The sequence below is a fragment of the Acanthopagrus latus genome, chromosome 10 (assembly GCF_904848185.1).
Source record: "Acanthopagrus latus isolate v.2019 chromosome 10, fAcaLat1.1, whole genome shotgun sequence".
Classification (NCBI taxonomy): Eukaryota; Metazoa; Chordata; class Actinopteri; order Spariformes; family Sparidae; genus Acanthopagrus; species Acanthopagrus latus.
In genome coordinates this window covers 5498158-5510632 of record NC_051048.1, presented here as the reverse complement: position 1 = coordinate 5510632, position 12475 = coordinate 5498158, and the positions used below count along the sequence as shown (strand labels likewise).

The 12475-nt window shown below is 40.4% G+C and overlaps 1 protein-coding gene across 1 annotated transcript; it reads left to right on the top strand.

Annotated features, from left to right (window-relative positions):
• Nucleotides 1-6506: 6506 nt before the first annotated feature.
• Nucleotides 6507-9068, top strand: LOC119027400 (complement C1q-like protein 4). Its single transcript, XM_037112574.1, has 3 exons — nucleotides 6507-6633; nucleotides 7061-7189; nucleotides 8022-9068. The coding sequence occupies exons 1-3, from the start codon at nucleotides 6621-6623 to the stop codon at nucleotides 8288-8290; spliced, it is 411 nt and encodes a 136-aa protein (XP_036968469.1). The 5' UTR covers nucleotides 6507-6620; the 3' UTR covers nucleotides 8291-9068.
• The last annotated feature ends 3407 nt before the right edge of the window (nucleotides 9069-12475 follow it).

Sequence of the window (12475 nt, the reverse complement as noted above, 5' to 3'; positions counted from 1 at the left end):
GCAAGCTTTTAAACTCTGTGTGGGAGTGTCCTTACAGAGTGGCTCAGGTTCAGAGCTGTCAGTGCCAGTTGTGGGACGTTGACTCACACAGTCATTATGTGAGCAGCTAGGGCAAGGTGAACCCAGGTGTGTGCAGTTGTTAAGCTGTCTGGGGAGGGAACTCATTACTGCATTATTGCAGATGGGTGATAAGTAGCATCTAAGGCCACCTCCGCTGTTCTAAGACACTCGTTCCATTTTGACATAGATGGATTCTTTTCTGGATCTTTTCTGGTTTAAAAGCCTGCATCTCCCCTCCAGTTGTTAAGAAGCCTCTTGGATGAGTGGTGAAATGTCTTCAAGAAACTCAAACACGTCCAGTTGCCTACAATACAGCGCTTGACCCGGACGGCTGAGAGCCTTCGTCAACATGTATCAGCTTGTTTCAGCTCTCAGAATGTTAGAATTCACAATATATTAACAAAGCAGTATTTATAAGGTGTTTTTTGATGTTAGGTAGGGTTTATACACACCTGCAATTATGTCATATACCTTGCTGTGATTGGAATTAAAGCCTGCAGACTGATGTAAAGATGATTTGTTGAGATAAAAAGGCAAAAATCTGATTTTTGAGTTTTTGAGAGTATCTATTAGGTGCAGGAGTGTCTGAATGTGTCCTGTAATCACTGATTCTCTCAAACTACTAATGAAAGCGAGGTCATACATTCAATTTGTAAAAAAAAGATTTTGTTAAATACAACGAGAGATAAAAACATAGTACTGTTTGGTTAGTTTCTGGACCATTGCTGTATCATTTATCTCCACACGTTGGTTAAAAGTGCATTTTTGAGTTAACTTAAAGGTTGGTGCCTCACATTAAACACAAAATGTAATGCTACGTTCAATCAGAGCGATTTTAAGTGTTTCACCTCTGAACATTGTCTTTATAAAAATCATTGATCAGATTGTCTTCATTCACGTCAAAAGTCAGTTTAACTTAAGTCATCTCGATGTCTCTACACTTTGTGCTTAGTATAAATGATGTATTACCTGTGTGGGATGACAAACAGATCCTCCGTAACAGATGTGTTGACAGCAGGTGTATGAATGTCGTCAAAACAGACGCTTCTCGGAAGAGAAAGTCAGTCCCTCTCACAGCAACATCCGTCAAGAAGAGTTAAACAGGTACTTCTGGTTCTTCTTCTTTGTCAGGTGACATAGTAATAAAATCGACAAGTCCAATGGAGGATTCTGGGAAAAGAAGCAAGCACCCAGGAAACAGCTGTCAGTGTAAAGGGAGAAAGCAAAAGTCAACGGTGGGTTAATTCCACTCACTAATGTCGTTCAGTTAAATGTACAGTGTGTAACTTTTGCTGATGGGGGCTCGTTATCAAAACAAACAGTTTTTCGGGATTACAAAGTGGATTTATCTTCACTCCCATTTATCAACCTGACTGCAGCAGCTATCCACAGCACTGACCTCCATTTTCAGGTGTTCATGTTCTGTACTTTAACTTCGCAAACAATGTGACAGAGAGCAGAGGGGAAAAAAGAGGTAGTACCATAGTCTCTAGTGAGTGGCCAACATTAGCTAACGGCTAATGTACAGTCAAGTAAACCAGCTTTATGGGGCAGGTAAACAATACCCTTACCATTTATACCCAACATTGTCTTGCGAAAGTGAGCTATGACTCTCCAATCTAATTTCTTTTACTTTTGATGGTGCTTTTCCTCACTTTAGTGGATTGAACTTTGTTGTCTGCATCATTCATCATTTAATTCAAAAAAGAGTTGTATTGTAGAGAAGCAAAAGGTCTCCATGCTGGCTTGCTAACTATCATCAAGCCAACCTGGCTGCCATTGTAATTGTTTTTGGTAATTATCACACAGTGTATTAATTTAATCCAACACTGTTGTCATATAAGATGACGAGAGACAGGATTCAATCCTTTATGATGTGACTTTATGGTGCAGTATGTTCCCTGTTTTGTACTCACAAGCCAAGGTAAACATGAGCGGTTGTAAGCATCACTGAATAGTCTGCACCACTCCTTGAATGGTAGTAAAAATATTAATAATTACAGTGGCGTTCTTCACAGTAATTATACTCTCCTATGATACACTGTGATTACTGCACAGTCTAACAGGCTACAGTGCAGTAAATCAATGAAACACAGATTAAGAAAACAACTCAGCGTTAGTACCACAATGCCAAATCGACGTCACCCCTGACTAAAAGAGGTTACACCCTCCTGCAAACACTAAAAGACATACTGGCTGCACCTGATTGCATTGAATAGGTTTTCTCCAGGAACAAGTCACGCACAGCTGGTAAAGAAGATTAACTGTGAGAGACTTTCCAACTGTTCAGATGGAAGGTTTTTGAAAATCTGTGCCAGTGGAGAAATATGTGTCCAGACTGCTCATGAACCTTTTATATATATGAATCTTTTTGCTGTTGTTGTTTGAATGAGTTTTGAACGAGTGTACTGTGAGTGAGTGAATGTATGCACGATGTGATTTGGCTCTTAAAACTTGTTGAAAGATATTTTTGGCTTGTTGTATTGAAACTGATTTTCACCACACATTCAATTATTACTGTTCTTATGTTAAACTCTTGTTGTTAAGACAGCGTGAGCAGTTAGACGCATCAGAGAGAGGTGTCTGCTCGGCTTGTACTTTAGTGCCACTGAGTGGAGCAATCAGGACATTACAGCAAATACCTCTGTCTTTCAGGACATTGTTTATCTGATTTTTTGCCCTTATGTCATATAAAGCCTATAAAATCATATATTAACATTTGAGCATAATGATACCTGAAGTATACATCAGTTATAAGTTCAACCTGCAAGTTGCTCTTCAAACAATACATGTAATGTGATGGAATATACATGATGAACACAGTAGAAATGCTTTGACAAAATAACCTAATGAGTATGTTCTGTTTTATGGTAGCTAAGGTGATGTTCACTGCAGTGGCAGACCAGGGTGGGAACTTTGGACCTCTCTCTGCAGACACAACTCGACAACTTGACACCAACATCACAAATGGTGCAGGCTATGACAACACTTCAGGTAAATACATCACATGCTGCCACACTCACAATCACAGTCAGAGCTAATTGTTTGGAGTGCTGCTGAGACATTTTACATGCTGGTTTAATGATCAGAGCTGCATATTCAGTTACACCTCTCACCTGTTTCAGAAACTTTAAATCTCATGAAAACTCCTTTGTTTCCACAGGTGTCTTCACTGCTCCTCTTACAGGTGTTGATGAAAAACAACAATGTCATTGTCAAGGGCACTGATGACAATCAGAAATCTGATTACCTCGCTGATAATGGAGGAAACTCTGCAGTCCTGGAGCTGCAGAGAGAAGACAAGATGTCTGTGCACCTTCCTGCAAACCGTCATGTTGGGGCCTCCAACAAAAACACCTCCTTTAGTGGTTTTCTGGTCAGTCACTAACCTCTAACCCTAACTCCAGACGGATGATTCCACAAACCTGAGATCACTGATAAATCTACTATACTCCCATTACAGTTTAAATTTAGATGCTGAATTACAAATGCTAACTGCATTTTGTTGGTATGAATTACATAAAACTCAAATTTTAGAAGAAGAACTATGTGTCTTCAAGCTGGAAAATGATACATTCTACAATACACCTGTCAAACATCAGCAATGTCCCTGTGAGCATGTTCACTTCACAGATCCTCCAGCAGTGGATGTGTCCAAATATGGCGGTTGATGACAAGTTTGACCAACAATCAGGAGTTAGTTCAATTACTTTAATCACTCCAAAGTTAGTCTCCACTTTGTGTGTTCTTGCTAATGATTATTTTGAGACTATAGTTTGTTTTTATTTTAAGACTGAACTGGCTGTAAACCACGCTTGATATTTGTTCCCATGAAAGGATCCTCAAAACAAATCAGACTGGATTTAAGTCTATGTATCAGATTTTCTCTCTCAGTTCCAAATCTAGTGCTTGAAACTGGAGGTTTTCTATAAGTGTGTAAAAATGTCTTTTTTATATCCTGAACCAAGAGGAGCTTAAGTTTGAATCTAAATCTAGCATAATTTCAGTTGGTTATGTCTTCAGTTTTTGCAGCATGCTCTTTAATATCTTGTTTGTTCTACTGTACGACCTTGACTGAGTTATAAAACAATGCCCTCTGATACTGTGTGAGCTCACACTTCCAGAGAACAGACATTTATTGTTGTTATCATAATGAATCAAAGTTCCACATCATAAAACACACCTCATCATGCCGTATTCATTGCCAGATTAATGAACTGTGTTGATATCTCTGTTAGAAATGTGTGGGTTGATTTAAGGATATTATGCAGTAATGTACATTCTCATGGGCCTTGTCTCAGTTTCTTCACTCCGTGTCACTGAGACGAGGCACTTTTATGTCATGAAAGTGACAATAAACACAAAAGTCTGATGGTCCACAGATGATCTCACGTTATCTTTTAGGAATTTGAAGGTTTGCAGTTTCTGTTTAGACGATGACCTTGATTGCGCAATGAGTCATAGAACAATGCCTCCTGATACTGTGTGAGCTCAAACTTCCAGAGAATCATCATGCTGTGTTCACTGACAGATTAATAAACTGGGTTGGTATCTCTGTTACTGCACCAACACATGGCTCACCTCTTACTTATCTGACAGATGTTTGAATGTCCACATTAACAACTACATGTCCCTCTCCCCTCCGATGTGGTGACCCTCAAGGGTCAGTATAAGGTTCAATCCTGTTCTTATATGCAACCTCCAGAGGATTTACTGAACTCTGCCTGTGATACATCTTACCATTGCTGCATGGATGATATGCAGTTGTACTTCTTGTTTAAATCAAATAATCTGAACAGCCCGACCACCCTTCATGACCGTCTTGCATCTGTTTCAAGCTGAATGTCGCAAAAAAAACTTCATCCATCTCAATTTTCAGAAGGAATTTGGGCTGTAACTGATGAAGAAACACAACCTTGTTCCAAGGCTGTTAAAGACAATCATGAAGGTGAAGACTTCGCTGATAATGCAGGAAACTAGGTTATACTGCGCCTTCATTGCCAAACACAAGTTTATAGTCCTGGGTTTCTTTGGAATGAAATTAATCATATAAGGCTCTGCTTCTTCTGCACCTGCATACATGACAGCATTGCTGAACGCACACAGACACAGTATACTCTGTGTCTGTGTGTGTGTGCGTGTGTGTCTGTTCAGCCTTTGTTAAGAAGCTGATGTTTTGATTGCACTTCGTATCTTAAACTATGTAAAACCACGCCATCTGAAACTCTGAGCTGACAGTTTCACTGGAATAGGTCTTTGATTGTGATCAGCACATCCAGCATCTAAATGTCCCATGAACTACGTCAATCAACTGCCAACAGCCAAAAACAACTCAGAATAACAGTCATGTTTGTGATGATGCTTTTTCCAGCTAATCCAACAGTGTTTTAAATTGTTTATTTGGTTCAAGTAGTAGGAGAATCTTGTCAACCCATTAAAGAACATTTAATCCTTCAGTTAATCAGAAAAGATGTCACCACATTTGGAATTAGGATTGTATTTGTGTTTGATGTTAATAGATTAACACTATGTGTATGGGTCATAAGTGATTATTGACAGGAGATATTTTTGTGACTCTGTGCAACGTCTTTTAGGAAAATCCTTCAGACTCTTATGACTCGGGTCAGATTTACGGGTTGATTTAAGGATGTTATGCTGTTCTGTACGTTCTAAACTGCCTCGTCTCAGTGTCTTCACTCTGTGGACAGACACTGAGACGAGGCACCTTAATGTCAGGAAAGTGACAATAAATATAAAATTTGATGGTCCACAGATGATCAACACTTTAATTTTGGACACTACATTAGATTCTACTCCCTCAGGTTCATGTGCCAATTGTGTGCACAAAATGCAGATGCACTTTTAACATATTTCACCACCAGCCCAGTGACACGGCAGCAGGACTGAAGGCTGCACCTGCTGACTGGCCATCTCTTCTAACTGACACAGTGAGATGAGAGTTAGTTCACAGAGGACTATTTCAAATAAAAAAGCAGTTACACATTTCCCAAAAACAAGAGTCTTCGTCAATGCTGAAAAAATCAAAAGAAGTTGGCTGATGTACTCAAACAGAAATGATAGCTTGCACTGCTTCTGCTGCTAAATGTTTTCTCCAACAGAATACAGACTTAATAAGGAAGGACTAAAGGACTGGAACAATGCAAGCCACTTGCTGAAGTTTCATGAGGATTGCCAGGAGCACCATACACTCATGGCAACATGGAAGGAGTTGGAGGTCGTTTTGCAAAGTGGCTGACAATAGATAACAGAGAGACTTATAAGATTGTCAGAGTTTTTCATAAGAAATACCTGATGAGGTCACCTGATGAGAGTTCTGTAAATCAGTACACAGGTTGGCACAGCCTCCTGTTTTCCTGAGAAATCTTCAGAGCCAGGATGATGTTATACCACCACAAAAGATTCTCTGTCATTGGTTAAAGGAGACATGTGACAACAATTTCCCATTGATAAAACAATATAAAAGCAGCAGCGGTCCTGTTGATCACAGCTTTGGAGTCGAGCAAAGACGAGCGAAGGAAATATCTACCAGCAAATCCACCATGTGTGAAACAGGTAGAATGAGACTTTCTTCTTTAAAATTAGCAGAAAGATGTTTATTAAGTAATAAGTCATAAATTAATGGTTATTGATATGAATTCCAGTGCTGGTTTTGACACTGATAAGATTAAAACATGTTGATGTGTTGGGATGAACTTCAGTCTTTCATTACTTGCATGAGTTGTTTCACAGTTCAACCTCTGCTAAACTTCAGTTTACAATTTATTTAAGGAGCAGGATTAGTGTCACTGTTAAAAAACAAGCATTGGGGCATGACTGTTTTTTTCTTCTTCACATAATTAGGACTTTTTTCTGGATTTATGTAAATCTAGGAATTCTAAGAAAGAAATGAGAACTGTGGAATAAACTAAATTTCCCCTTCAGTATATTTGTATTGTAATGAAAAACAGGATTACATGCATTTCTATTTTATTTCACACAGGCAAAACCAAGGTGGCATTCACTGCCCTGATAGAGGAAGGTGGGGCATATGGACCATTCAACACAGACAAAACTCTGGTTTACAACAAAGTGGTCACAAACACCGGTCGTGCCTACAACAGCTCCACAGGTAAGGACATCACATGCAGCCTAAAACACCTGTAACTGTTATATCATTGATACATTTTACAAACTGGCCTGATGAATATACTGTAGCTGTGTATCATCATTGATATCTGAGGCGCACAGGTAGTCGAGTAGTTAGAGCTCATGCCACGTCATGCAGTGGACCCTGGTTCAAATCTGGCCAGCAGACCTATACTGCATGTCACACCCCCCCATCTCTCTCCCCTTTCCTGTCTATCCAAGTCAAATAAAGGTGTCTATGCCTCAAAAAAATCTTGTGCAGTGCCAGACTGAAGTAAAGACTTGGCATGTAGTTTCATCAATCTGGGCATGCATATGGATTTTGAGAAGGAGGTGGGACTTTTCACATCCTAGTAAAATGGATGTGACACCCATTATAAATTAGTCACTGAGTCAATTTACATACATTTAGTGATTTATTATCTTCAAACATGTTCTCTGGAGCACTTCCTCAGGATGAAATGGCAAAATGTCGACATACTGATAATAATTCTAATGCTACTATAGCCAGATAAAATCAAACCACCTGTTAAATGGTATCAGAATACAGGAAATGACATCTACTCTACTGAAAGATTTTCAAGTGGAGAAACTTTAAACCTGTGTTAAAATTCTCCCACCAACATTTTTGATGCTTTCCACACCCAAGCATGAAGTAGATGCATTTGTTACGGTTACTGTATGTTACTGCAAAAAATCAGATGCATGTCCAAAAAGTATTCATCTTTGGCTACACACCTCTACCATGTTGTAATTATTACTGTCACATTCAAAGCCTTCCAGAAACCAATACAAAGTCTCTGTTTTATTCACAGGTATCTTCACTGCACCTGTTACAGGTGTTTATTATTTCACCTTCTTCTATCATTCTGTTGGACACCCGTGGCTGACGCTCTTCAAGAACGGCGAGATGATAGTCAAGTCATCTGATCACCAAATGGGCGCCGACACAGCTGATAATGGAGGAAATGCAGTTTTCTTGGAGCTGCAGCAGGGAGACCAGGTTTATGTGAGCATGATGGCAAACTGTAGTATTTGGGCAGGTAACCACCACACCTCCTTCAGTGGTTTCCTGCTCAGTTAGAATCAGTCAGCATGAATGACTCCAGAAAGATGATTCCAACAACCTGAGATCAATGATGCACTGACTCAGATACCATTCAAATGTACATTTAGATTAAAACAGGTGGTTGTTGCTGTCATATTACTGTGATCAAGCAGAATATAATATGATTATTCCACTGAGTCTAAACTGTTCCATTTACTGTTTCATGTCATGGAAGTGACAATAAATATCACAATCTGATGGTCCACAGAGGATCAACACTTTCATATTGGACACTACCAGATAAAACACAAATATCAAATATTTAATCATTGATCTCAGGTGTGAGGGAACCTCCGGAGTTCTTTCCAATATGCCTCAGCTTTTGCTTGCTGTCTTATATATCCACCATGATATTACAATGTTTAAGTTGTTGGGAAACTAAATACAAGTAAACTCATTATAAAGGAGTTGAGCCTGGAGGGGGTTCAGACCTCTTCCTGTGTGTCTGTACAACAAGAGGAAATATGTGTGGAGGAGTTTAAGGAGCAGGTGCAGGTGGAGGATGTTTGAGATGTTGTGATGTACGAAGGAGGAAGAACAATGTGTCTTCAACCTGGAAAATGTCACGACCAGGTAAAGAAAGGTTGAATAACAGCTTGAGTGAAATCATGTCCATCCTGTTGTTGTCTACAGTTAATGTGTGTTATCTCAAAGTGCTGTAAGAAGTGAGGAGAGACTGCCTCTCCTCAGTCATGTCTGTGTTCTGCTGCTGACGGCTGCTGATGCAACAATAAACATCTACTGAGCATCTGAATAAATGGTGGTTCATGTTTTTAGACGTTAAAAATCACACTATAATTATTTGTCAGCTTACATGTATGTATCACTGTTAAATGTGTCGTAATAGCAATACTTATCAAGAGTCTTTTATTTTGCAGCAAATTCACAATTTTAATCACATTGGTAACACTTCATAATAAACATGATTGTTAACAGTAGATACTTAACTTCAGCTCAATTTTTTCACTGTTAAAAAGCAAATGAAATACTTCATCAACCATGTATTAAACAGGGGTTTATCAACACCAGTCACAACTTCATAATGAACATCCAAATAATATTTACATATGAACTTCAGTATTTATTAAACATTTACAAAGTGTTATAAAGTGTTATAAGTGTTATGCATATCAGTCAATGAGTGCCTTAAAAGATGAATTAATAAACCACAATTGGGAAATATTATATAAAGAATGAAACCCTGACAAGGCACATGAAATATTCTTTTAGGATACATTTGCAGTCAATTCAACAAATGTTTATACATTGGTATTAATTATTTGACTCTCTTTAGACTTACTTTAGTTGTAAGTAACATAATTGTGTTCAGCAAGACTTCTGAAACCGTAACATGTCCCCGTCTGGAGTGACTTCCTGTGAAGGGGCCGACTGAAACAGTGTATTATTTAGTGACACACTGACATCTAGTGGAATCTTTCAGCTTAACATACCTTAACTGAGTGCTAGAGATGTATCAGGTTCAGTTCAACACATTCTTCATGATATAGAAGGTACTAAACTGTCAGGTGCTGGCTGGTCATAAGTTTGGGCCAAGATTTCTGCATGTGGCCTTCTACAGCTCCTATTGTCTGCATGGCTGTCTCAAAGCCATTGGTGGACATGATACTTACACTCAGTGTCCCTATGCCTCCTTGTGTCAACCCCCTTTGGTCTGTTGGGAGGGTGCAGGAGATTTTTGAGTCGATGTTGTGTTTGAGAGGAAGCAGCACAGGTGTCTTACCAATGAAACATGTGTCATCCTCTCTATCTACGGAGCCCTGGAGGTGACATGGATGGGCTTTTTTCTTTTTTTTTTTTTTATGTCGCACCTGCGTCTTACTATCTTGTGCGTGCAAGATATTAATTGCATTTTGGTGTAATTAAACAGTGCACTCGGTTAATTGCAGGCTTGTTATCATGGATCGAGACCATCTATTATGCTAGCCATGATGATGGAGGAGTTGTCAAGGTTGTAGTAGTTTGGTTATAATGAATTCATGAAATAACATTGCAGCAGTGACTATAGTCCAGGGCACTGCAGAGGATGTACTGCGTGAGGGAGGGGGGCTACCAGCAGCGTATGCAGGAGCGCGATTGACACTTCTCAGACCCTCCACTTGGCTCTGATTGGTTTTGTTCATCTGGGGTTGGAATCAGGTCCAAGATGGTGGATCACCACTTGCTTCTTTGACAGGAGAGAACAAAGAAACAACGGTGGTGCTCACGTCATGTACTCAGTGATGTCACTCATGGGTGTGATATGCTCTAAGCTGAAGGAGTGAGTGTGTGTGTGTGTGTGTGTGTGTCATGCGATGCCAAGTTAGAGAAGATGGTTGGTTGCATGCAAAGACCCTGAGTTTGTGTGAAGCATGAGTCAACTAACGTCAAAATTATCTATAGCAAATCACCAATAACCTGACCTGAGATTCCAGTAACACTAACCAAGTTGCTAACTTGCTTTGTGTTCCTTGGATTGTGTAGATAGCTGGTAAGTTATGTGTTGCAGCTGCTGCTGACTAAGCTGGAATTTTAGTAGGACCTTGTGTCACCCACCACACAGAGCGGCGATGTCTGTGAAATCGTCAGTTCGTATAAATCTGATAATATGTTTTCTCATGATAAAAATGATCTTGATATCTCAGGAAAACATTTGTTTCTCAGTGATACTGATACAAGTAACTTGTGTTCTCTATCGTCTCGAGACTATCTCTCCACTCCGTTACATATTCCATATGTACAGGATATGACCCCCTGCTGCTTGTCAGGGTACTTGGATATTTCTTTAAGACACACTGGCTTGCCCGGCCACACCTCATTGTGTAGCTATAGAGCACCTGTGCCGGCGTGTAATCACTGATTGTTTGATCTCCACTTGTGCATCAGGGTGCAGTGTCACATAATCTACGAAATAAAAAAAACGAAGAAGGGAAAAGTAGGAAAGAGAGTAAACGGTATAGCTGTGTATCCGCTTACCAGAGTAAGCCGGGGCGTCTGTCTCTGGCAGCCTCCCTGGATTGCTGTACAGAACTCTTTCTGTCCTGTCTCAGCGAGCCATTATACGCCTCTGGCTCCTGGCAGTGGTGCCCTCTCCCCAGCGTATTGCTTGCAGCTCGTGCAGGCTCTCATGTTTCTGAGGGGTCTAGGCAGAAATTTGGGAGAATGGTAGCAGCCTCGGAGGGGAGGAGGGAGTATCTAGGAGCCTGGCAGGATCAACTGCCTCCTCTTCAGCCTATGGCGGTCCGGCCTCCGCTTAGCTCTTTCCCGCCCCCGGTTTCGGGGTTAGGCAGGGAGGAAGAAGAAGCCGAGGAGGAGGACGTGGTTGAGGAAACCGTCTTTTCCTCTGATGACAACGACCTCTCTTGTGCACAGCACACAGTGAGCGAAGTAACAAGAGGGGAGATGGCCCACCGGTTTGAGGAGGTGATTAACAGGGCTTCCAGGGCTCTGGGTGTTGCCCTCCCTGAGAACCCTGGGGCCACATCTTCTATCTTATATGGAATATGTAAAGGAGTGGAGAGATAGTCTCGAGATGATAGAGAACGGATGGTTACATTGTAACCTTGGTTCTCTGAGTGAAGAGACTATCTTTCCAGTCCTTGGGCCGCTCGGAAACACGTTTCGCTCAAACAATCAGTGATTACACGCCGGCACAGGTGCTTTATAGCTACGCAATGAGGCGTGGCAGGGCAAGCCGGTGTGTCTTAAAGAAATATCCAAGTACCCTGACAAGCAGCGGGGGGTCATATCCCATAGATATGGAATATGTACCGGAGTGCGGAGATAGTCTCTTCACTCAGAGAACCAAGGTTACAATGTAACCATACGATCTTGAGTAATCAAACAAAATGTAACTCATTATCAGGATAAAACTTAGAAATAACCTTTTGACCCTGACTGTTCAGGGCTTCAGTAGTTTTTTCCCTGTAGGAACTAACCCATTTCTAACTGAATACTTTGAGATATTGCTCAATACCTGGTCAAACATCAGTAAACCAGTAAACTGGGTGGCGCACTGCAGGCCCACATTTTCCCAAGAAAATGTTCAAAAATCAATTTTCTGTTGTTAATTAAGTGTCAATTTACAAACAAAATAAGGGGAATTCAATTGCGAGGGCAGTGCACCACATGCACAATGAAAGCACCAGATAAGCTATAATTAAA

Coding starts and splice junctions, on each gene's coding strand:
- LOC119027400 (XM_037112574.1), top strand. Junction 7,190..8,021: donor TGCCTACAACAGCTCCACAG/GTAAGGACATCA, acceptor TTTTATTCACAG/GTATCTTCACTGCACCTGTT.